This window comes from Bufo gargarizans, chromosome 4 (assembly GCF_014858855.1).
Source record: "Bufo gargarizans isolate SCDJY-AF-19 chromosome 4, ASM1485885v1, whole genome shotgun sequence".
In the NCBI taxonomy this organism is placed as follows: domain Eukaryota; kingdom Metazoa; phylum Chordata; class Amphibia; order Anura; family Bufonidae; genus Bufo; species Bufo gargarizans.
In genome coordinates this window covers 410,251,715-410,277,401 of record NC_058083.1, presented here as the reverse complement: position 1 = coordinate 410,277,401, position 25,687 = coordinate 410,251,715, and the positions used below count along the sequence as shown (strand labels likewise).

Here is a 25,687-nt window from a genome sequence, read left to right as displayed (position 1 = left end):
TGAAGCAAGCCATCATTAGGCTGAAAAAACAAAACAAACCCATCAGAGACATAGCAAAAACTTTCTTTCTTAAAAAGAAGAAATGCATCGCTGAGCTCAGCAACACCAAAAGATCCAGAAGACCACGGAAAACAACTGTGGTGGGTGACCGAAGAATGATTTCCCTGGTGAAGAAAACCCTTCACAACAGTTGGCCAGATCAAGAACACTCTCCAGGAGGTAGGTGTATGTGTGTCAAAGTCAACACCCAAGAGAAGACTTCACCAGAGTGAATACAGAGGGTTCACCACAAGATGTAAACCATTGGTGAGCCTCAAAAACAGGAAGGCCAGATTCGAGTTTGCCAAATAACATCTAAAAAAGCCTTCACAGTTCTGGAACAACATCCTATGGACAGATGAGACCAAGATCAACTTGTACCAGAGTGATTGGAAGAGAAGAGTATGGAGAAGGAAAGGAACTGCCCATTAACCTAAGCATACCACCTCATCAGTGAAGCATGGTGTGGTAGTGTGACGGAGTGGGCATGTATGGCTGCCAATGGAACTGGTTCTCTTGTATTTATTGATAATGTGACTGTTGACAAAAGCAGCAGGATGAATTCTGAAGTGTTTCGGGCAATAATATCTGCTCATATTTAGTCAAATGCTTCAGAACTCATTGGACGGTGCTTCACAGTGCAGATGGACAATGACCCAAAGCATACTGGAAAATAAACCAAAGCGTTTTTTAAGGGGAAAGAAGTGGAATGCTATGCGATGGCCAAGTCAATCACCTGACCTGAATCCGATTGAGCATGCATTTCACTTGCTGAAGACAAGACTGAAGGGAAAATGCCCCAAGAACAAGCAGGAACTGAAGACAGTTGCAGTAGACGCCTGGCAGAGCATCACCAGGGATGAAACCTAGCATCTGGTGATGTCTATGCGTTCCAGACTTCAGGCTGTAATTGACTGCAAAGGATTTGCAACCAGGTATTAAAAAGTGAAAGTTTGATTTATGATTATTATTCTGTCCCATTACTGTTGTAATTCCCCTTAATTCCCCTGTCCCATTGTCCCTTAACAAGTGGGAGGCACATATGCAAACTGTTGTAATTCCTACACCGTTCACCTGATTTGGATGTAAATGCCCTCAAATTAAAGCTGACAGTCTGCAGTTAAATCACATCTTGCTTGTTTTATTTAAAATCCATTGGTAGTGTATAGAGCCAAAAATGTTAGAATTGTATAGATGTCCCAATATTTATGGACCTGGCTGTATCTGGTCATCTTTATCACTGCAGCCGAACATGGTCTTAACAGTCATCTTAAAGGGTTGCGTGTGCCTCTTATGACCTGGCCTTAGTGTGTATACTGTAAATAAGATATTCATATTCTGCAACAACAAATTAAATTTGTTGAGAAAACTTTTACTGTATGTGGTAATAAAGCGGTTCATGTTAATGGTTGAATATTTTAGAGAGACGAGGTAAGGTGCAAATCTGTAGTTCCTCACCTTAAAGGGGTTGTCCCATGAAAAATAATCTACAGTTTTCAAACCAGCCCCTGGATCTGAATACTTTTGTAATTGCATATAATTAAAAATTTAGCTTAGCTACTAAGTTATTCAATAAAATGTATCTGTACAGCACCACCTGCTGTTTTTTTTCCCCCTTATTTCTTTGTCCTGCTCACTAAGATGGCCGCACATGCTCAGTTTCATCCTTCAACTGCCTCCTAAGCTGTGATAGGCAGAGCATGGACACACCCCCTGAGCTGTAGCAGAATAGACACATCCCCTTGAGCTGGCGGCTTGATATAAATCAGAGCAATGAATAGTGAGATCTCTGGATCCATGTGAGGTACAGGGCTGGTTCTTGCTTTGTAAGAAAGAGACTGTCATGTACTATATAATGTCTGATTTAAATGTTTTACATTAGTCATGGGATAACCCCTTTATTGCCATCATTGTGATTTACTAATTTCACTTCCATGGTTTTTCAAGCACGAATCAGCCAAGAACGAACTGAATGAAAACCAGAGAGAACTGGATGACTTCACCAATAAAGGGAAACACTTGCTGGTTGAGCTGAAACGAATAAATGGTTGCGATTCAAGGCCAGTGAAGAAAGATATGGACTTCTACGTGGATCAATGGCTTGACGTAAGATGCAGTTGTCATGTGCTAAATGATTTATATACAGTCGCTTTTCAGTGACTCGCTCCGTGGTAAAATCCAGCTTGTGTTGTTTATCTGTGTCATATTTTCTTTTATGTATTCTGTATATGGATGTGTGGTTAGAGAAATAATTGTCTTTGGTCTAATAAGGCAAATTGCATCTGGTTTTGCTTTGCTTGGGGTTTTAGCATTAGCAAATAAAAAAAAGGGAAAAAAAAAAGATCTTCAGTAGTATGCTTGGCTATGTAAGGACCTCATAGAAACCGGGTCTGGATTTAGAGAGCTGATGTTTGTAGTGCATTAATGGAACCGGTCACTAAACCACCAGCATGTTGTTGTACAGGTGGGGTTTAGCTTTCCAGCCCCCCAACATTAGGTATTAAAGGGCATCTGTCAGCAGATTTGCACCTATGAAACCGACTGGCCTGTTGCGTGTGTTTTTGACCATAAAGACATCTTGGTGGGTCCCATGTTCATATATGTGCCCGCATTGCTGAGAAAAATGATGTTTATATGCTCTATTTGCAACGGGGGTGTGGGTGTTAGTTGCAGAGATGGCTGAGCCGCAAAGTGTAACGGCCATGCTTTGACAGTACCAGGTGTGATGAAGTTTTCACTGGTTCTGTCAATCAAAGTGCAGAGGACGCAGCAGATGCAGAGAGAGCAGAGCCTCTAGGTGTAATGGTAACGCCCCCATTGCTCCTAGAGGCTGATTTGCATATATTAAAACATCATATTTCTCAGCAATGCGGGCACATATGAACATGGGACCAACACAGATGCCTTTAGCTGCCAAGCGCACATGTAACAGGTCAGCCAGTGTCATAGGTACAGATCTGCTGACAGAAGCCTTTTAAAAGATGTATAGATGTACAAAGAGAGGAATCCAGAGTTGAGTGCAGGTGCATTGTGCAAATGAAGCCAAGGACAGGCCACCACACATCATTTCACATGTGAATTTCCAGTAATTTATAAGTTCCTTAGTACTTCATTTAGATAGGGGCATGGTTAGAAAGCTAAACCCCATCTGTATAATTACATACTGGTGGTTTAGTAGCCCCCAACCATGTAAAAGGTTCACTTTAAGGCCCCCTGCACACGATCAGGATTGTGTGCGGATTTTCCGGGAGGATTTGCGTGCGGAAAATCCGCACCGTAGGTCATGTACATTGTATTCTATGAGAATTTGAAATTCTCAATGCACACGATGCAGATTTTTCCCGCACGGATTTTGACCTGTGGTGCGGATTTTAAAATCCACGACATGTCAATTAATTTTATTTTTCCTGACCGGATTTTCTTAATTCACTTAGTGAAATCCGCATGCGCACCGAATCCGCACCAAATCCGCACGCAAATCCGCATGCAAATCCACACCAATTAATGCGGATTGACCACACAGATTTGCCTTCGAAAACCTGCGGATTTCAGTGCGGATTCTCCGCACATGAATCCTGAATGTGTGCATGTACCCTAAAGGGACCTAAAATGTGGTCAGCAATATTAATACAGGGGCGACTGTTGTAGAGGACACTGGTTTCATGTGCTCTCTGCACAACGGCTGAATGTTGTGTTCTTTGGTTGTTTCTAGCTCCATTGAAGTGAATGCGGTGGAGCTACAATAAAACCACAAGCAACCTGTGGTCAGGCGTGGCACTAGTTTTGGAAGACAACAGCTATGTTTTTCTAAAACTGGACCACTTTTTTAAGAATGACTTTAATTAACGTATACTGAATAGACATGCATAATCCAGCATTCCTTTATACTCAGAGGCTTATATAAAGATGTAAGACTACTGTTCAAGAGGTTGCTTTTTTACTTTACAATTAGCTATAATATAACTTATAGACGTAAATCTTCATATACAAAATGAGTAGTGTGTGAAGTGGTCCTGTACTGACGCCCTTCTATTAGTGCGCCTTGTTGTATAATGTCCTATAAAATGTAATTGAAAAATAGTAACACGTAATAGTACATATAATACTGCAATAATCATGAGTTATATCAGCACAGATGAGCTAATGATTAGGCTGGCATGGCTGCCTGACAGCGAAAGTTATCACTAAAGGGATTGTGCCAAGTATGAAAGTTATTACCTAACTGATTGGTTGGAGTCTGACAGCCGGAACCCTCTACTGATCCCGAGAACAAGGGTCTCATATTCCCACCCTTATGGACCAGCAGGTGAGCACGCTCCCTGCTGCTCAGTTCATTCACTATGGGACTGCTCAGGCAGTCCCATAGAGAATGAGTGGAGCAGGAAGGCACATGCTTGTCCTTCTGCTGCATCAGAACCTCAGATCCCCAGCAATCGGTTTGTTATCCCCTATCCCCATAAATAGCCAAAAAATGTATGCAGGGATCTAACATTTTCTGACGTCGGCAATGGTTTTAACAGGTGCTGGAGAGGATAGATGAAAACCTGGAAAGACTACGTGTGTGCCTGTCCTTATGGGAAGATGTTTTGAGCATCAATGATGAAATTGATGGATGGTCCAGTAGTTCCATTTCACAGATGAGTGAGAACATTACCAACCTAAACAGCAGTCAACAAATGAAGGCCTGTCTGGAAGAATTTCAGGTGTGTGGTAAATAATGCTTGCCAAACGATGTCCTAAGCATTACCTTGAGGAGCACTAAATGTAGAAATAAATGATGCATTTAAACAGAAGAAAAACGTACCCACCGTGATGAGTCAGTCTGAAAGATGTTCTGCATGTTTCCAACAAAAAATATAAAAATCAGGATGACTAGGCGCTGCCACTTTAAGGCTACTTTCACATTAGCGTTTTTTGCAGATCCGTCATGGATCTGCAAAAACGCTTCCGTTTCCATAATACAACCGCATGCATCCATCAGGAACGGATCCAGTTGTATTATGTCTTCTATAGCCATGACGGATCCGTCATGAGCACCATTGAAAGTCAATGGGGGACGGATCCGTTTTCTATTGTGTCCGAGAAAATTGACCCGTTCCCATTGACTTACATTGTGTGTCAGGACGGATCTGTCTTGCTCCGCACCACATTGCGGACAGTAAAACGCTGCTTGCAGCATTATTCGGTCCGCGATAGGAGAGCAGCCAAACGGAACGGAATGCATTTTGGTGCACTCCGTTTCGTTCATTTCAGTTTTGTCCCCATTGACGATGAATGGGGACAAAACTGAAGCGTTTTCTTCCGTTATTGAGATCCTTTGACGGATCTGAATAGCGGAATTAAAAACGCTAATGTGAAAGTAGCCTAAAACTGTTAAAAGATGTTTTTTTTTATACAATTTATAATATTTTACAATGTGTTTCAGGGACATGCTTTCTCATAAAGGAGAGGGAACATCTCCAAAAGCGTTGTACAATTTTGTATTTAACAGTTTTGAAGTAGTGCCTGGTCGTTCTGCTTGTTATATTTTTTTACATTTTTTGAACAATCCAGGGATCTCGCAGATGATATTCCGCAGATAGAGCTGCTTCCCAAAGTTATGCCTGCCGTAGCACATCTCCTGGTGAGGAGATAATATACAGTGCTTCTTTACACTATAAAGACATCTGGTGGTTTTTCTCTTGACAAAGGTCCTTGTAATACCTATCTATTTTCGTCTGGTTGACAGCTGATTGGCATAGCGACTTGCTCAAGGGGCGTTCCTGGTCTCCTCATTCAAACAGAGCAGTGGGGGGAGAGCTCCAGCAGTAGCCAATTGCCATACAGTTGGATCAGACAGGGTGGGATCAAAGGATAAAAGGTTATTAAAAGGGTTTTCCGATATTTACATACTGATGACCTATCCTCAGGAGTCCGACACTCAACGGCTTACTAAGCACAGCACCATACATTGTATCGGTATCACAGCTTAGGCCTAATCACTTCTATGGGGCTGAACAGCGCCGAGGCCATGTGGCAGATGAATGTGTCATCACTCACTAACAATATATACTATCATATCGTGCAGGATGTTTTGTATCTTTTTTCCGTAATTTTTTTGATTTGTCTTGAAGGAGTGTGGAGTGTGCATTCGCTTCTATCCTGGGAGTAGCATTCATGTGCACTTTTGCCCCACCTATCTCACAGGTGACCTTGATTAGGTGGTACATATAGTTGTGTGTGGTCCTCCTCTCATTGGCTAGGTAACTAGGAGCAGCACACTGTATGTGCAGGGTCTGCTCTCCTGAATGTAGATGCCCAATGTCCTAGGTAGGTTTAGAGTAAGACCTGCCTAAACTGAGACCTCCTTGGCGCTGGGTAGGTGGGCACAGATGTATTTTGATCATTTACAATCTAAATAAAGACAACTAGAACATTATCTCTTCAAAAATGTTTATTAATATATAGTGCATACCTCTAAAGATTATGCAAAATACACCCCTGTCTGCCTCCACTTCCCCCCCTCTTTCCCACCCCCTGGCCTGCGTGCCAAAAATGTTTTAAAAACTGCTGTATGTAGATGACATGTGATTACTGTCCTGATAAAGAGGGCGCTCTGCCCTTGAAACGCGTCGACTAAAAAGAAAAATTATTATCTGCTTTTACCAATACTCACCTGGTATCTGACTCCTGCTGACCGCCGACCATAGAGGTTCCCTTTTCTCCTTCTTCACGGATCATGTATAGCGGCAGAGGAGTCTAGCACAGGCTTTCGCCCCTCTCCTTGTTCAGTATACATGGACGGTCTGCTGAGCTGAGCATGCATGTGCGTTGAAGGGTCAGCAGATCTACTCGCCTGCCTAAAATGAATCTCCAGATTTATTCCCCAAGCTTCACGGTGGTTCTGTCTCACTCCTGTATCTGCTCTCTGGGAGATTAGTGCTCAAGTGGTGAAAATGTGCACAGAATATCTAGACTTGGTTCCCAGAGTTTGTGCCATAATAGGGATTTGAATCCCGCTCTAGTATTTCTTCAGTTTCTTAATAGTACGTTTTCTTTTCTCATTAGACTCAGAGTGTAATAGCCTCTGCTGGAAAAACCTCGTATTCCTGTATTCCCTCCTCCTAGCTGGGGAGCGTGGTTTGGCCATAAATCAAGGCATTTCTGGAAAACTGTTTAACTTATTTTAATTCTTTGTTCGCCATCTTCCCTCTACAGACTGAAGTTACACATAAAGGGCAGAAGTTGGAAGCGTTTCACTCCAAGATTAATGACCTGAAAGAGCTGACAAGGAGCCGGGATCCCCCAGCGGAGTTACAGGTAACAGTTACATGTCCCGTGCTGATATCATATGCCCAGGACACCCAGGTCTAAGTATAGCCACATGACATCATAACAGCAATCCTGCTTTGTAATACGTTACTCAGAACATGCTTTGTGTGTCTTGTGCTAAGCAATAGATGTTTGTAGGATTATAATTTTTGGTGACATTTGCACACTTTATATCTTCATGTATTCCCATTGGGGCGGTATCTGCTTACATTCTGTAACCTTCAGTGGGTGATACGTTATACTTTGCTTCAACTTTCTAGATGGGGATTGAGCTTGCCACATATTCATTCAACCAGCAGTGGTGTCTGTGACAGTCTGCCATTGTTTAGAAGTCTGCTGGATGCTGCCGGCCCTCCTTTTCTTCAGTTTGCTAGTTACATGATGATGTTCCCCCTAGTTACTTGAAATGTATAACACAGCAGCCTTCGCGTGCAAAGCATAGGAAGCGACAGAGTAGCATCCTGAGGGTCTGATGAGACAGAACGACCTCTGATTTCTTGTAGGCATTGCTTACATGGCAGGCTCAGATTATAGCTATGACTAAGGAGCATTCACAGACCAAGCTCAAAAAGCAATCAAGAAGTAAACACTGAAGAAGAAAATGGATCTTAAATGAGAATTAACTAAGGCCTGTTTTACACTTGCGTTTTGGTTTCCGTTTTTGAGATCCGACAGAGGATCTCAAAACCGGACCAAAATGGTTCAGTTTGGTGTTAACCCATCCGGATGCTTCCTTTCCATTAGGACGCTGTTGTGTTACAGTAAAACGGAACAAACAGGATACAGCACTAAAATTGGTTCCGAAAAAAACTGATCCGGCATCATTGACTTACATTGATTTTGTTGGATCCAGTTTGTTCCATTTCGCAGACCGGACAGAAAACCGCAGCTTGCAGTGGTTTTCTGTCCGGTCAAGAAAATGCTACAAAATGGAACGGAATGCATCCAGATCAGTTTTGTCCCCATTGATGATGAAGATGGACAAAACTGACTCATTTTGGCCTGGTTTTGAGCTCCTCTGTCGGATCTTAAAAATGGAAACCGGCCCTAACAGTAATAATGTACGTACATTTTATATTTAAGGTTTTTAGTTGTTCGCAAATTTTTAGATATGGTTGCATCTGTGATCAGAGCAAGATCCGAGGAGGAAAACATTCAGGGAGTAAAATGCACTAGACTTCTGGCTCAAATTGCACCAAAACACTTCATCTACTGTACACGATGTGTGCTAAGCTTATTATGTGTTTTAGGCATTTTTGACATCTAGACATGGCTGTGTGGAGTGGAAAAATGTGCCATATTTATTAATGACTTACACCATTATTTAGGTGTGTCTAAGCAGGATGCAGCAAATTCGATCTCGCAGTGTGAGCTTCTGTGATACATTTGGCACCATTTCTGCTTGTCTGGCCCGGTTTTATGCTGTCTAAATTTAGGACAATATTAATAAATCTGTCTTATTATTTCTACAGTTGGAAAGTACATTAAATTGATTTTATCAGTTGATTTTTGGTGCACTACTGTATCTGAGAGCAGGATATGACAGAGGGAGAGAAGCTGGGCTCTGTGATATATAGGGTCATATGATGTGATGCAGAATTTCGAAGGAAAAAGCAGAGTCGATCCTGACGGGACTCTTAGGAGAGACGATGATTAGTATGCCCATACACAATAAATAACTATCTTCTATGTGCACAGGACTCTTGGCTGTCTCCCCTAGGCATCCTGTTCAGAATTACTCAGCTTTTTACACAGAAATCCTGTTTCAATCATAAAGCCTATATATCACAGAGCTAAGTTTCCCACCCTCTGTTGTAGCCTGCTTTCAGACAGGGCATCATCATTCACCTGACAGGTTCGCTGTCAGTATGAACTCCCAGTATGAGCTCTTGACAGTCCTGCTTATTGCCATGTACTGGTTTGTTGTATAGTTTTCTCATATGCAGTGCAACATTTATCCCTACTATATTTGGAAGTACCGTATCTTGTGAAAATGTATGCATGCATCCTGCTGATTAACCAACTGGGCATTGGAGAGGACTGGCGTTCTTTCAGGATCTCACACTGATAACGTGCCAGTGGTCTGCAAAATCTGCAATACAACAGCAGAGGCCATAAATGTGCTGCCAATCTCAGTACCCTTGTGGGTCCTCACAGTCTTAGGCCTCATGCACACGACCGTATGTATTTTGCGGTCCACAAAAATATGGATGAAGTCCGTGTGCATTCCATATTTTGCGGAACGGAACAGCTGGCCCCTAATAGAACAGTACTATGGTTGTCAGTAATGCAATAATAGGACATGTTCTAATTTTTTGCGCAATGGAAATACGGACATATGGAAACGGAATGCACACAGAGTAACCTGTTTTTTGGAGGACCCATTGAAAGGAATAGTTTCGCATACAGTCTGCAAAAAAAAAAAAAACGGAACGGACACAGAAAGAAAATATGTTTGCTTACCCTATCAGTGATCCAGTGAATATGCCATGAAAGTCGTTGACTGGAAACTTAAAATGATCATTTATGTTTTTTATGTAGTTCATGGCAGCAGATTTAAAGCAGAAATTGGAACATGCTAAAGAGGTTTCTCAAGTGGCCAAGGGAACATTAGATGACTTTAATACTCAAAAGATGCAGTTGGAAACGTTCATTGATCAGATGACAGACTGGTTAAATAAAGTAGAAGAATCAGTTTTGAAATATCAAAATAGTCGAGAACCCGAAGACACGAAAAAATTGAAGGTAATTCATTTTTTTAAAGTAGTACCAAGTGCTAAGTTTCTTCTAATTTTATATAATGTTACCCACTTACATGACTTGTGTGTATGAATTATTTGGGTTTTACATGAAACGGATAATGGGCAAACCCCCTACACATTTTTTAGATTCTATAGAATTCAATGGTGGAAAGTTATTATAACTTAAATAAGTACATAGACCATGATCAGCTAATAGACGGAGATGAAAACACAGACAATGCTGCCACAATGTCTTACTAGGGTACTCCCACAGATAAAGACATTACGTGTAAAATCCTAATATTTTCTCATAGTTTTGATGATATTCTTGGCCAATAATTCAGCAAAAGCACAAAAACTCTAAATTGCAGGTAAAATATGAATATTCTCAGCAAATGTGTTATAATGAAAAACTTTTTTAATGTAGGACATTCAGAAAGAACTCCAAACTCAACAATCAAGTATTGATACCACCCAAGAAAACCTCAACACACTCTGCCGACAATTTAGGTCTACAGAGCTTGAGGTCATTGGGGCAGCAGTGACCACTCTAGTGAAGAAGTATGAAGCTACAAACCAGCTCTGCTTTAAGATACAAGCTGCTCTTCAGGAGAAGTTGGAAAAACAATTTACTGGTAAACACTACCTCGTTATTAGTAATGTTATTTTCCTATTGTCTTTACCAACCCGAGTTGTAGCTATATTGGTGGACTAGGTAGTAGTTGTACCAATGTTCTTACTAGATAGGACTTCTGTGTTGCTGCAGAAGATTAAGGGATTTGTTTCATCAAGGCATTGTGATCAGCTGTTAAGTCCCCGGGAAATGTTGCCAGACCATACATCATAAAAATGTGACATTACATGTCAGCCATGTAAAACATTAAAGTTCCCCTCTTGTAGCTTCCTGGTCTGGCTCGTAGAGGGAGGCAACCCTCTATGAAGTGTAGTAAGTATACCTTAGTAGGGCATATAGGCCGGTTGTCTTCACAAAACAACCTCTTTAAGATCAATTCTATTAAGAACTCTTTTTTTTATGTTTGTCTTATCTATTAACCTATCCCTCTCCTTGCTTTGAGTGAATTCTCTACATACGGTATATACCCTCTTCTATTTTATACACATGCATTAATCTTCTAGCATAAGAGCAAAGTAAAAGTCCCCCAATGGGACTAAAACTCCTAAAATGAGAGTATAAATCACCAAAGACAGGGAAAGAAAAAAAATCTCTTTCGGCAGCTTGCAGCAATAGTACTGCTTGGGGAACAGGTAGTTTTCAAAGCATGGCATGCCATTACATCGCAGGGAGAGCGTAGGCTGAGTAGAAGTGCCTGCATCTGCAGCAGCATTCAGCTTAATCACAGGGATCAGAAATCCAGTCCCACCTACCAAGCTTCCTAAATGTTGTGGTCTACACCAACCAGAGCACCTAAATATGGACGCCTTCTGTAAACTCAGTGGCAGCATGGTTGTGGAATACCGCTTGTTTGCCCTGGAACCAGGGGCCTGGTTCTGCCAAGTACAGAAAAACTATCTCATTCTGCATCAGTACAAGAATGTAATGCAACAGTGTAGCATCTTCTATATGGATTTGTGGTTGCAGAATCTATGGGTGCATTTGATGAGTGGTTTGAAGAAATGAAAAGAGACGTTAAAGGCTTTTCAGACTATTCGGGTGACAGCAAAACTTTGGAAGGAAAAATACAACAGTTGCAGGTAAAACAAACACATGTAATAGAAATAAAACGACAAAACTTCCCAGTTGTGGTATTAATATGTCATAAAATTAAATCTTCTCTTATTCATTGAACACAGGAAATACTGGACTCTGTTGGTGAAGGTCAGCGCAAGTTAGATGCTGCCAATGAAGAAGGAGAGAAGCTTTATTTTTGTTTGCCGAAGCCAATTGTGCTTAGTATTCAGGAGAGGGTATCAAACACAGAGAAAGAATTCCAGAGCTTTAGGAAACAATGCCTAAAGGACAAGCAGACTCTAGAAGACTGTATCTCCAACCTTGGAAGGTAAGGACTTGCATTGTATAATGTATTGTGGGATACATTTCAAAGGGGTTTTCCAAGTGTTTTTGTTGATGACCTATCCTCTGCATAGGTCATCAATATCTGATCGGAGGAGGTCCAAAACCCCCGCCAATCAGTAGTTTGACCAGGCTGCTGCAGTCACCAAGTTTTCCAAGGCCATGTGACGTCAGGTTCATTGGTCACATAGCGTAGGCACAGCTCAGTCCCATTAAAGTGAATGGGGTTGCAATACCAAGCACAGTCGCTATCAAATGGACGGCACTGTGCTTGTTAAGCAGAGAGAAGGCCGCGGCACTACTGCGAGCAAACAGCGGATCGTCAGAGGTCCCGGGTGTCGGACCCCCACTGATCAGATACTGATGACTTATCCACTTCGAAAACCTCTTTAATGGCATATGCAATTTGAAACCTGTTTTTGAAACTTTGTTAAAGTTGGGAATCAAAGACCAAACATTTCTGGGTGCAATGATTTTAGATCATTGACTGTGATATACAATGTGAATGGTGCATTCAGGCTCAGACTGGCCCACAGGGGAGCAGATGAGTTAACTAGTGAGTCCCTGAGTCAAGGTGAACCCCTAGTCCCCCTATCTCTTGCACAAGTGGCACATGACACAGTACACTGACTGCACTCATACAAATATTCACTGTACAGCATCTCGACCTGCCTATGTGCCCATTTAAAAGAAACTGGGTATGCCTATGTGTGCATTTAAAAGAAACGGGGTAGGTTATTTAACAACTACTTAGTGTATTATTACACATGCATCGGATGTTTTAGGGATTTGTGAGTAGGTGTCAGGCAATATTTGCATGTAGTTGTACAGTGGGCCCCAGGAAGAATTCTACTGGTGGGCCTAAGACACTTCAGTCCAACACTGGGCGAATTGGGCATTAGTGCTAAATATTTAGATTATATGCTTTAGCAAATGGCATTTGTCATGTAGACAAAGTCAATACAAGGCACTTTCTAATGTATTGTGATTGTCCATATACACTGCTGGTTTCTGGGGGTTACAACCCACCCTGCAATCCAGCAGTGGTGGCCCTCTCTGGTGGCTGGGACAGTGGGAGCCTGCATAGGCAGCTCCCATCCCAACCACCTCGTATCTGACTGCAGTGATGGTGTAACCTCTGGAAACTAGCAATGTATAATGCGATGTAAAATGAATCCTTGTGCTTTCCGCATCCGTATGTCTGTTGTGCAAACAGAGAACATGTCCTATACTTGTCTGCAAAATGTGGACCACGATGGACCCATTAAAGTCAAAGGGTCTGCAAAAATGCAGACGGCACATCCGTACCACATCCGTTTTTTTCAAATCCGTGATTTGCGGACTGCGAAATGCATATGGTCGTGTGCATGGGGACTTATACTGGGATACTCACAGGCTGAGTTCATATTTGGTTTGTAAATTCTGTATGTTCTGTCTTTGGAGCAGAATAACAATTTACGCTGTGACTGATGAATTTCACAACGCACTCTGACAGCGTCTGATAGACCCATTGACTTATGATGGGGTCTGTCGAGGTCCATCATGGTGTCCATTGTTATGCCAGAAAAATAGGACTCCATGCAGCACTTATTTTCCGTTAATTGTGGCAAAATCTGAGACAGACTACATTGAGACTGGTCGAACAATGGCATTTTACCGTTGGTAAATGAACCTTGTTCAGATATGATCTAGTAATTTTGGTTAGTACCTGTCTTTTACCATTTGGATAACCATAGACCGAGAGTTTGTATCCAATTGGGTTGTATTCATAACAGCAGTGCGACATAAGAAAGTGATAGAAACTTACTTGATCTCATTTTACTAATTTGTATATACATTGATAATTTCAGTTTTGAGGACGAACATAAAAAGTTAAGTTTGTGGATTCATGAGCTTGAGGAGCGAATAAGGACAGAAGCTCTTGGGGAGAGCAAGCAACATATCCCCGAGAAAAAAAGTGAGATGCATAAAGTGGAGATGTTCCTGGAGGAGTTAATGGCTGCACGGTAAGTAAATCTAGAATTTGGATAACATCAAACCACTTCTGGAAAGGAAATCGACAAGTTTCTAAAGTTAATGTTTGTTAGTAATGATTGCAAATTCACTTTATGAGAGATCTTCCTGTAAAGTTCATTTCAGCCTCATTTTTTGGAATAGAATTAACTTGATTTGCATTGATTTCTTGTTTTAGAGACTCTCTTGAGAAACTTTGCCAGCGAGCTCAAACATTGCATAAAGATGGACGTGGAGATGGACAGGAGGTTCGCCTGTCATCTCAACTGAATACTAATTACCAGAACCTTGTAAAAATTCTTAAGGAGAAACTCCGTAATTGCCAGGTGGCTCTCCAAGAACATCAGATTTTTGAAGAAGCTTTGCAGACTACCTGGTCATGGTTGAAAGATATGCAGGACAAATTGTCTACTGTGGAAAGTACAGTGGGCAGTAAGAGTACACTTGAAAATCGCCTACAGCAAGTTCAGGTGAAGATTCATGTGTATAATCAGAGATGTAAACTTTGTACATTTGTTAGGACATCATTTTTAAAATGTCTTTAATTTTCTTAGGAGATGCTCCTAATGAAAGGCGAAGGGGAGGTCAAACTGAACTTGGCAATTGGCAAAGGTGAGCAGGCACTTAAGAGCAGCAACATGGATGGGCAGATGGTAATCAAGATGCAACTGCAGACTTTAAAAGATGTCTGGGAAACTGTCAACAGTACAGCAGCAAGATGTCTCAGGTAAGCTACGTTGACCATTGCATGCCAAAGTTAGCAATGTGCTGTTCAGGTGCACACAAGCACTTGTAGCCAAAAATGTACACTTTTTTTTATTTATTTCACAAGTAGTATAGTAAGTAGGTAGCAGTAGAGTTGAGAACAAGAACAGACTTATATTTAGCAGTAATATATGTGGCGTAGTTTTACCATATTCTGTTCACTGGCAGTTCAGTTTGTCAGTCACATCAGTGTCCACATATACACACACACACAACCATAACTGTGAGTGTGTATGCTGTCACGTCCTGGAGCAACTCTGTTTCGCTTGATTCTGCCTTGTCCTAGTTTTCACCAAATTTATCAAATATCGCTCTTTGTTTGGGAGGTTTGGAGCATCTTTAAAAATAACACTTTTGTCTCGAATGCCAGTTTTTGGGCCACCCCTACTGGAGTGAGATTGTGAAACCTGAAGTGCACCTACTTAGTTAGCCATGTGCACTTTTCTACCCACATAACTAGCAAGAGCGCCATAAAATCATAAAGCAAATTTTTGTGCAATATTTCCAAAATATGCAATGTTTTCTGTAGGAGAATAATCATTTACCAGATTAAAGAGGTTCTCCAGGAAAGATAAAAATGGAAATATTTTTTTTTTTTTTTTATAAATAAACACTTAAATTCCTTTATTTTTAATGGCACGTTTTGTGTAGAGACAATCAGTGGAGGAGTAAAAATGGCTGCTGTCAGATTCCTGGAGATGGAATCCATCCTCCTAATAACACTACAGTATGGCCTATGTAAACTCCGGTCTCTGCCAGTATGAACACTGTGAAGCTCTATGTGCAGATACCAGCTGAGATAAGTGCTCATCTGTGTCCCTATGCTTCAGAATGGAGTTAACCTCACTTCGTTCTCACAAGCAGAAGTGTAGGAATGAGGACCAGACTCGCTGCTGTGGAGGAGGAGGGTCATTAGAAAACACTTCTGCTTGTGTTTTCCAGGTGAAGTGAACTTTGAAGAACAGGGACACAACTGAGAACTTATCTCAACTGCCATCTGCACATAATATACAGCTTCACAGTGCTGATGCCAGCAGAGACGGAGTTTACACAGGGCTCTGTGCTCTGCATCCTCACACAAGCCTTCCTGTAGTGTCATTAGGAGGACATATACCATGCTCATAAATCTGACAGCGGACATTTTAACTCCTCCGCTGATTGTCCCCTGGACAAAATTAGCCATTATAAATATTTAAAGGCATTTAAGAGTTTATTTATAGTAACATGTTTTTCAGTATTTCCATTTTTTTTTTCCCTGGAGAACCCCTTTAAGCATGGATGCCATTATGGGGGCGTGGCAGCAGAATAGCTACAGGCATCAGCACTTAAAGTGCAACTGCCATAGTGGCAAGGAAGTGGGTATTGATAGGGGAAGGACTTAGGTAGTGACAAGAGGCAGGCTGGAAGCCTTTGTATGTTACACACAGTCTTCAGTACTCAGTAGACCGCTGAAGACAGATTCCCACTAGCAACTGTTAGAGCTTTGCTATGAAGACCTTTTACACCCTGTTTTCTAGTACAAAGAAACATATTTCCCTAATAACATAGTAACGTAGTTTATAAGGCCGAAAAAAGACATCTGTCCATCCAGTTCAGCCTGTTATCCTGCAAGTTGATCCAGAGGAAGGCAAAAATCCCCTTTGAGGTAGAAGCCAATTTTCCTCACTTAAAGCATAACTGTCACACTTAGACCCTAATTTCAATTTTCATATATGTAGTTACTAATAACATGATATTCCAGAATCAGTTACTATTAGACTGACTTACCCCATATTTAATAAGATTCAGCCCTTAGCAACCAGTCTGCATAAAACTGCAATTTCACTATTCAGTTAAGATGGCCACCACTGCCCTCACCCTGAGGCTAATCCCGCCTGCCTTCACTAGCCAGTAACAATAGCCCCCCAAAAGTGTCAGTAACCAGAGCCCTCCCCCTAAAGGGTTAATCTCCTGCAGCACAAAGGGGTCCTCTTACCACATGTTGCTTTCATTTATACACTGAGCAGACGCAGATCTCCCTTCCCTGCTCTGTGCTGCTCCAACTCTGCATATTCCAGCTCTGCTGAGAGAGGGAGCGTCTGCCAAGCGCAGGGACAGGGAGAAGTGCACACAGCCCAGGCACTGTTATCAGCTGCTGGGGAGGACCTGGCTTTAGTCATTTACTTACAGTCCCTGGCTGTCAGTAATCTGACCTTGATTTGTAGAGTGGCAGGACTATGTTCTCATCACGGGCATCTATGCCCCTTTTTATGCAACCCATTATCTTATTGGCCTTGGCAGCAGATGCCTGACACTGGTTTCTAAAGCTTAGTTTGCTGTTCACTAAAATTCCTAGGCTCTTTTCCATGTCAGTGATACCCAGTGTTTTGCCATCTAGTATGTACTGGTGACTTGCATTATTCCTTCCCATGTGCATAACCTTACATTTGTCAGTGTTAATCCTCATCTTCCACTTCTCTGCCCAAGCCTCCAATCTATCCAGATCCATCTGTAGCAGTATACTGTCCTCTTCCGTGTTAATTACTTTACACGGTTTAGTGTCATCTGCAAAAAGTTATATTTTACTGTGCAAGCCTTCTACAAGATCATTAATAAATATATTGAAGAGAATAGGGCCCAATACTGACCCCTGAGGTACTCCACTAGTCACAGTGACCCAATCTGAGTGTGTACCATTAATAACCACCCTTTGCTTTCTATCATTGAGCCAGTTACTTACCCACATACAGACATTTTCTCCCAGTCCAAGCATTCTCATTTTATATACTAACCTTTTATGTGGTACAGTGTCAAATGCTTTGGAGAAGTCCAGATATACGACATCCATTGATTCGCCACTGTCAAGTCTAGAACTTACCTCCTCATAGAAACTGATTAAATTAGTTTGACATGACCGATCCCTCATGAAGCCATGCTGATATGGCGTTATTTGCTTATTTTCATTGAGGTACTCTAAGATAGCATCTCTTAGAAAACCTTCAAACTGATGTGCACTGGATTGTGTTGTCAATAATGGAACACATACTGAATGTGGATTACTCAAGAAAAGAGGAAAAAAAAACAATACAGTGCAGTGATACGAATGTAACTTATTGTAGTCCCCTGCTAAAGTCCCTGAATCTCAAGTCACACACTTAATACAAACACACAAAACTTTTTTTTCCTCTGGACTCAAAGGGAATGACGTATATTACAAAAATGTTTACCAATATACAGTAGTGTCCCTACACTATATTAAAATTAAACCGAAACAACAGTTACACTTTCAGAAACTTTCTTATAGAAACGTATACATAGTATTATGCTTAGTACAGGAAATGATGGCACTGAGATTGAAGAGGTCATTGCCACATCACACACCACTATCCCCATACCGAACTATGCAGATCCCTGTGTATGCCTAAGTGATCCTTTAGGGCTTATTCACACAGTGCATCAAAGTTATGTTTTTGACAAATTTTTTACTAAATAACAACAAACCATACTGTTTTGCTGTGAGTTTGTGAAAATCTTGTAAAAAATAAAACATGATTTGACAGCACTACATGAACAAGCCCTTGATCTTCAAGCACTGACATTGGAGTAAAGACGCTTTGCATATTTTTCATACCCATAAAATGGGCTCTATCCTTTGTAAGAAGGAAAGTGCGTATATACAGGCTATCTTACTTTTTATGTAATGCAACATATTGCTGAGGTATTTTTCTGTACCTGCCACGAGAAAACAGGCACAATATTGGCTCATTTACTTCAGCATCATGGATGATGACAACATCATGATGCTAGCAGAGTCCATTGATTGAAATTGGGTCCGTTAGGTTTCCATTGCTTTACCATCAGAAGAGCACAGCAGCCTACACAATTCTGTCCATCGTAAGGCAATGGAAACCTGATAGAGACTAATGTCAGTATGAACAGAGCCTAAAGCTTGCTTGTAAGGGCTCATTCAGAAGGCCATATGCTGTCCGCAAAAATACGGATCCGTTTTTTTTGCGGACAGTTCAGCACGTCCGCAAAAAAAAAGGATTGCTTTCCGTTTTTTTGCTGATCCATAGACTTCAGTAGGGCCATGTCCTGATTTTCACTGACAAGTATAGGACATGTTTAATTTTTTTTGCTGAGCCGTGCAATGGAAGAAAAGGGCCCCACAGAAATGAATGGGACAGCATCTAATCCGTAAGAAAACGGATCCGTATTTTTGCGGACAGCATACTGCTGTCTGAATGAGCCCTTGTGGAATGTTTGTAGTTGTTGATTTATTTTATTTCTATTATTTCTGTAATATTCTATTTGTACATTAGTACTATTTTGAGGGGGTGTCCAGGATTAGAAAAACATGCTTTTTTTTCTAGAAACAGCACCACATCTGTATCTGTTATTGCAGCTCAGCTCCACCGAAGTAAATGGGACTTAGCTGCAGTGCCACACACATTGTGAACATGTGCGCTGCTGTTTTCTCGCCCAGTTTCCTTGGGGGACACAGAAGACCTTGGGTATAGCTCATCTCCATAGGAGGCGTGACACTAAGTGAAAACTGTTAAGCCCCTCCTCCACAGCTATACCCTCAGCCTGGAGAGAGAGGCTGCCAGTTTTTGCTTAGTGTCCAAGGAGGCAAGACACTCCCTGCTACTGCAGGGCTGTTTTCTCCTTTGTTGTTTTTTAAAAATTTTTGATTTTTACTTTTTTATTTTCTTTTGTTCCAGAATACGGGACAACAGAGACGCACTAGACCTCTCTGTTTCTCCCGGGGTTGAGCTGCGCCAGTGCCGGTATCCGCACTGCTGCCTCCCCCACAGAAGGCAAGGTGGACCAGGGCAGCCCAGCTCCCCTGCATCCCGCCAGCGTAAGGGTCGCCCGCACGCCAAGTCCCTCTTCCAGCGTCCTGCCACTACGGTGCCAGTAGCTGAAGGGGCGACCCTGCTGGAACGGACCGAGGGTGAAGATGGCTGTGGTGAGAGAGTGGCTTCTCCAGCCCTACGACCCCCTCCCCCCCACCCCGGTCTCCTGCTTGACTGACCCCCATACTGGTCTGGCCACCCTAGTTTGTTTTATTAGTTCCCTCTCCTCCCCTCCACTATAGGTGCATCCACTGAGGGGTTATGCTGGCGTCCCTACCATGCCGCCCAGGGAGCTGCCTCTCTCCTTGCAGGGTCCCCCATCCCCCCCCTATCGCCTTACCGGTGCGCAGGCATCCCTCCTTGAGACGGCTCAGGGCCTGGGCCCTCTCCTGACTGCTGCGGCGTAGGGCCCTTGTTTCCGGTCCGCGGGGTGGGCTCCCGCGGCCGGCATGACTGCGGTGTTCAGCGGACCCCGGCCGACCGCAGGTGCTCGGAGAGGCTGTCTTCCGGTCGGTCGGGCGCCGCAGAAAGGTTCTATCCCGGGCTCCTTCTTCCGGGCCCACTGATTCTCCGGCCCGCGGGGTGGGCTCCCGCGGCCGGTATTGTGCATGCGCCGCTTCGCTCCCTCCAGATCCCGGCCGGTACCTCCGGGCACCGCAAACTTTAGGCCCCGGCTTCGCGGCCTACTAGGCCGCAATATTCCGGCCTCGATTGGAGGGGGCGGGCATTCGCAGGCGCGAATTCTTCCCGCCGGAGGTCCCCCCGCCCCCAGGGGATCGCTGCACCGCCCTCAGGTCCGATCTGTATTAACCTCTTGGACGCTGACGGCTGCCATCTGGAGGAGACCCTGGGATGGCTAGCCTCTCAGTGAGGCTGTGCTCTTATATGGTGGCCCCTTCCTGCCTAAAAGAGGCTGTGTTTTACAATAATAAATAGAAAGAAAAAAAAAAAAAAATTAAAATAAAATAAAAAATATAATAATATTAATAATGAAGTGTGAATATATATCATATATATGAAATATCTGTATTTTATGTTGGCTGCGCAGGATACTGCAGCCTGACCTTAGAGCGCTGGCCGTATGCCTGCCCCTATTCTATAGGTGGCATGTTGCGCTCCGTGGCACTGGCCAGGTATACATGTTTCCCTTTCTAGGCGGACCCTTGCCCTCTCCTGGGGTACGGCGCTGGCCAGGTGCAGGCCGCCTTTTTCTATAGGCAGAATTAGTCGCCCTCTCCAGTCGCGGTGCTGGCCATGTGCATGACCCCCCATTATAGGCGGCATACTGCACTCTCTCTGGCTGCGGGCTGGCCTTGTGCATGACCCCCTTTCTGTAGGCGGAATACTGCCCTTTTACCGCATACGATGCTGACCATGTGCACGACCCCCTTCCATAGGCGGAACGCTGCACTCTCGCTGGATTTGCTACGGCCATATGCGTGACCCCCTTCCATAGGCGGAACGCTGCACTCTCGCTGGATTCGCTACGGCCATATGCATGACCTCCTTCCATAGGCGGAACGCTGCACTCTCGCTGGGTTCGCTACGGCCTTATGCATGACCTCCTTCCATAGGTGGAATGTTGCACTCTCTCTGGCTTCGCTGCTGGTCATACGCATGACCTCCGTCCAAAGGAGGACTGCTGCGCTCTCTCTCTCTGGATTCGCTGCCGGCCATATGCATGACCTCCGTCCATAGGCAGAACGCTGCACTCTCGCTGGATTCGCTGCCGGCCATATGCATGAACCGGCCATGAGCATGACCTCCTTCCATAGGCGGAATGCTGCACTTTCCGGATTCGTTGCCGGCCATACGCATGACCTCCGTCCATAGGCGGAATGCTGCACTCTCTCTGGATTTGCTGCCGGCCATGTGCATGAACTCCTTCCATAGGTGGATTGCTGCACTATCATTGGATTCGCTGCCGGCCATGTGCACGACCCCTTCCTTGGGTGGTGTGCTGCACTCACTGGAATCGCTGCCAGCAATGAGCATGTATCCTTTCCTCAGGCGGCATACGCACAACACCGCTGACTGTGGTTGTTTTCTCGCCAGTGCGTTGCTGGCCATGTGCATGTCCCGCATCCTTGGCGGGGTGCTTGCATTTTTGCTAGATGCGGTGACGGCCGTGTGCATTACCCCGCCCCTTTCTGGGTGGAATACTGCTCTTTCGCCGGATGTGTTGCGGGCCATACACGGCCCTCCTCATCCATGGGCGAAAAATTTGCACCCTCACGTGACCCATGGCTGTCCGTGATATGCTGTGCGGGATTCTTGCATGTTCTCCTTCATTGTGGAGTAGTTGCACTCTCACAGTATTCGGTGTTAGGTGGGTTATTGCGCACTCGCTTAATGGTTGGATAACCCCGTGCATGTCCCCCTTTCACTGGGCGGACCTCCCTCCTGCGTTCCCGCTGGGTACTGTGCGGCCATGTGATTGGTCACCTTCTGGGCAGACTATGGTATGTTCTACTTCTCTGAAGTTGTTACTGGCCTTGGGCATCCCCCCTTTGGGACGGGCCTTTGCATTCTTACCAGCTGCAGTGTTGCCAGATACGTTTCCCCCTTTTCTGGGGGGCCTGCCTGCATTTCCATCGCATGCCATACTGATGTCTTGTGCATAACTCCCTTTCAGGTTGCACTTTGCACTTCCGTTGATACTGTTGGACTCTGTGGCTGATCCCCTTCACTGGGTGTCTATTTTTTTGCGGTGAGCGGTATTTCTGGTGCACTCTGTCCGTTGTTTGGGCCGTGTATGCCTTCTCCTCCCATAGGTGGGTTGGCCTTCTCACTGCTTGCGGGGCTGCTCGTACGTATGCCTCACTTCCTCCTGCGACATTCCCTCTTTTTCTCTTGGGATGTGGTGCTTGTCACGGGCCTTGCGCTCTTCTCTAAAGAGATCATTCTGTCCACCTGTGTAACCCTTGGGTGCTGTCATACAAGCATTAAAAGAATGCCATTGTATTCAAAGGTGTATTCCTTAGATATAGTAGATGGGCTCTACTGCTCTCTACTTCGCCGAGCTGGGTGGTGCTCGTTTCTCTGGTTTGGCCTGTATATTGTGGTCCCGTTGGTCGGCATCCACCATGTCCGTTGGCCTTTCCACCTGGGGAGTGTTCGTGGTTCTTTGATAGGTGCCCTTTCGTTCTCCCGTGCACTCGCTTCCCGGCGCAAGTGGTCACTGGGTCGAGAGTGCCGTTTGCAGTGCCACTCGTTTTCGGCGTTGGCTCTGGCGGGGCTGCTGTTCCCTCGCCTGCTACTGTTTCCTCCTCTTCGGGTGTCGTGCAGTATGAGTCTTTTCTTTTGGCGCCCCCTCCGCGCTTCAGGCTGGTCTGCTACCGGGTTCGGGCCGCTTTTCTCGGGATGGTCACCCAGCTTCTCTTGGGTGCTCGCTTACCCAGGTCCGTAGGACCTCCACCTTGGGTTCTTCAGGGTACTCGCCTTCTGCGTGGCAGTGAACCGGGCGTCTCAGTGAGCGGGGTTCTGCCTTTGAGCTGTCCTATGGCTTCCCTGTTGCCCACTCCTCCTTTCGGTTGGAGGGTGTTATGCCGGCCTCTGTCTCGACTGCCTTTTCTCGCCGGCTCTGCTTGGCTCCCGCTCGGTTCGGCTCGGCTCCCTCCGGTGTGGCTTTTGCCCCGGCCGCGCTTCAGTGGCGGTTCCTTCACTGCCCTCCCATCTGGGGAGAGCTTGGTTGTTCATGTGGATGGTTCTGATGTTCCTCTTGGCCTCGTACTGTCTCCCTTGTTCACTCTGGCTGTAACTTGGGAGGAACCCCCATTCGGTCGAGATTGTCATTAGATCTCCCACACCGGGACTGTAGGACGTCTTCCTGTGGTGGCTATATCGACATGGACTTTAGCCCGTCTTGTCCTGGCGGTTACTGGGCGGACCCTTCGGTTCCTTTCCGTCTGTCCTTCTGCTCCCCCACTCCGGGTGGTTACAGGACAACGTTGCTCGGGGGCCGACGGGACCAGTTTTTGCCGACCGTACTGCCCGTGTTTCGGGTCTGCGCCTGTTCGCATTGGGTTTTCACCCGCTTGCCCAGGCGACTCTTGCGTGCTCGCTAGTGTTCGCTCCTAATGGTTCGGTCTTTCTCCAGTCCGACCTAGATCTGGGACTGGGACTCTGTTGCTTGAAGTGTCAAGTGTCGGCGCTGTCCTTCCCCTTTCAGCGTTCCCCGGCCCTCTGGGCCTGTCAGGACCCTCTTCCATGGAGCGGCTTTGGGGTTCCCTTGTACTGCCCCTGGGTACCGCCCTGGGCATTGCATACTGGGCTCTTGGCACTCCAGTCTTTCCCTTGGAGCCGTTACAGAAGCTCTCTCTACTCCTTCTGTCCTGTACGGTTATGTTTCCGTAGCCGTCGTGTCTCTGGCGGGTGCCTGGGTGGCGGCCCTTCTTGTTCCGGGCCTTCTCTTTCCTCAGGACAGGGCTGTTCTCCATCCCGTCTCTTCCTTCCTTCTGAAGGTGGTGTTTGTCTTTCATTTTGACGAGGCTTTCGTCCTCCCCTTTCCACCCCCGGGAACGGACTCTTCTTCAGATTTGGGAGTTGTTTGGGCCTTGCGGTTTTTACTTGGAGATCTCCGGCTCTTGTCGACGTTGGGTCACTTGGTTTTCTAGGAGGTCCGCGCAACGGGTTGGTGGCCTCCGGGGTGGCTTTCCTCCGCTTTCTCACTGTGGTTATTGCTGTGGTTACCGCACCAAGGGCAGGGTTCTGCGTTTGGTGTCTCCGTTCATTTCACCAGAGTTGTCGGTGCCTCCTGGGCCGGAGGCATTTGGCTTCGGCCATGCGTCTGTGCGAGGCGGTCACTGGTCTGCCTTACAGCGTTCTACAGGGTGCCTACTCTGGCTTCGGCAGGTGCTGCCTTGGGCCGCCTGGTCTGCGGGCGGCGGTTTCTTGATGCCTTCGGGTGCTTCGCCTTGGTGCTGTGGTCCCTCCCCCTTTTGGACTGCTTTTGAACGTCCCAAGGTCTTCTGTGTCCCCCAAGGAAACTGGGCGAGAAAACGAGATTTTTGTATAACTTACCAGTAAAATCTCTTTCTCGCTCTTTCCTTGGGGGACACAGCACCCACCCATTCTTTGTTTTTCTCTACACGGTTTCCGAGTTGTTTTACCCGTTGGGTAGTTGGCTTGTTGGTTCCACTTTTGGACTTTGCCTTTTTTCACTACTTGGACACGCAACTGGCAGCCTCTCTCTCCAGGCTGAGGGTATAGCTGTGGAGGAGGGGCTTAACAGTTTTCACTTAGTGTCACGCCTCCTATGGAGATGAGCTATACCCAAGGTCTTCTGTGTCCCCCAAGGAAAGAGCGAGAAAGAGATTTTACTGGTAAGTTATACAAAAATCTCGTTTTTCATGGCCTTTAATTGTTAAATGTTGGAGATTAAAACTGTATGCACATAATGGAAGACATTTTTCTGTAATGTTATTATTCCAGTGGTTTAGATTGTGTGATCAGTCAGTGGAATGCATATATAGAGAGGAAAAACCAAATGGAGCAGTGGCTGGAGTCTGTCGATCACAAGCTGGAGCAACCCATCCAGCATCAGAATGGTCTAAAAGAAAAATTTGCACTGCTGGATCACATTCAAGCAATCGTGTCAGACATAGAAAATCATGCCACAACTCTTCACCATCTTATTGAGAAGACAAAGGACTTACATCAGAAGACTGATGACACAACCTTCTCAGAGGTGGCCCAGAATGAGCTGAAAACCCACTTCAATGACATTATGACTGTTGCCAAAGTAAGTTTCCATTATCAGATGCCCAGCATTGTAGTGGTTTCATATCACTGTATAGCACCATTCTCAGTATACAAGCCTTTCCTCAATTTGGTCTGAAATTGGCTATATAGATAAAGAGCTTTATATTGTGTTGAGATGTTTGCATGCTGTAAGTAGCATGTTAGAGATAATCTCCACTATTAACACCACACGATGAATGGATTCT

At 44.7% G+C, this 25,687-nt stretch overlaps 1 protein-coding gene across 17 annotated transcripts in view; it reads left to right on the top strand.

Moving 5' to 3' along the window:
• SYNE1 (spectrin repeat containing nuclear envelope protein 1) overlaps positions 1-25,687 on the top strand; it is a 451,533-nt gene that overhangs the window by 215,231 nt on the left and 210,615 nt on the right. For all 17 annotated transcript variants that reach the window (XM_044288568.1, XM_044288579.1, XM_044288581.1 and 14 more), the window contains 11 exons: positions 1,987-2,145; positions 4,560-4,742; positions 7,237-7,338; positions 9,892-10,095; positions 10,519-10,726; positions 11,692-11,804; positions 11,904-12,109; positions 13,974-14,129; positions 14,315-14,606; positions 14,691-14,863; positions 25,173-25,482. In XM_044288568.1, the coding sequence (XP_044144503.1) occupies positions 1,987-2,145; positions 4,560-4,742; positions 7,237-7,338; positions 9,892-10,095; positions 10,519-10,726; positions 11,692-11,804; positions 11,904-12,109; positions 13,974-14,129; positions 14,315-14,606; positions 14,691-14,863; positions 25,173-25,482 (2,106 nt within the window). The remainder of the gene's footprint in view (positions 1-1,986; positions 2,146-4,559; positions 4,743-7,236; positions 7,339-9,891; positions 10,096-10,518; positions 10,727-11,691; positions 11,805-11,903; positions 12,110-13,973; positions 14,130-14,314; positions 14,607-14,690; positions 14,864-25,172; positions 25,483-25,687) is intronic.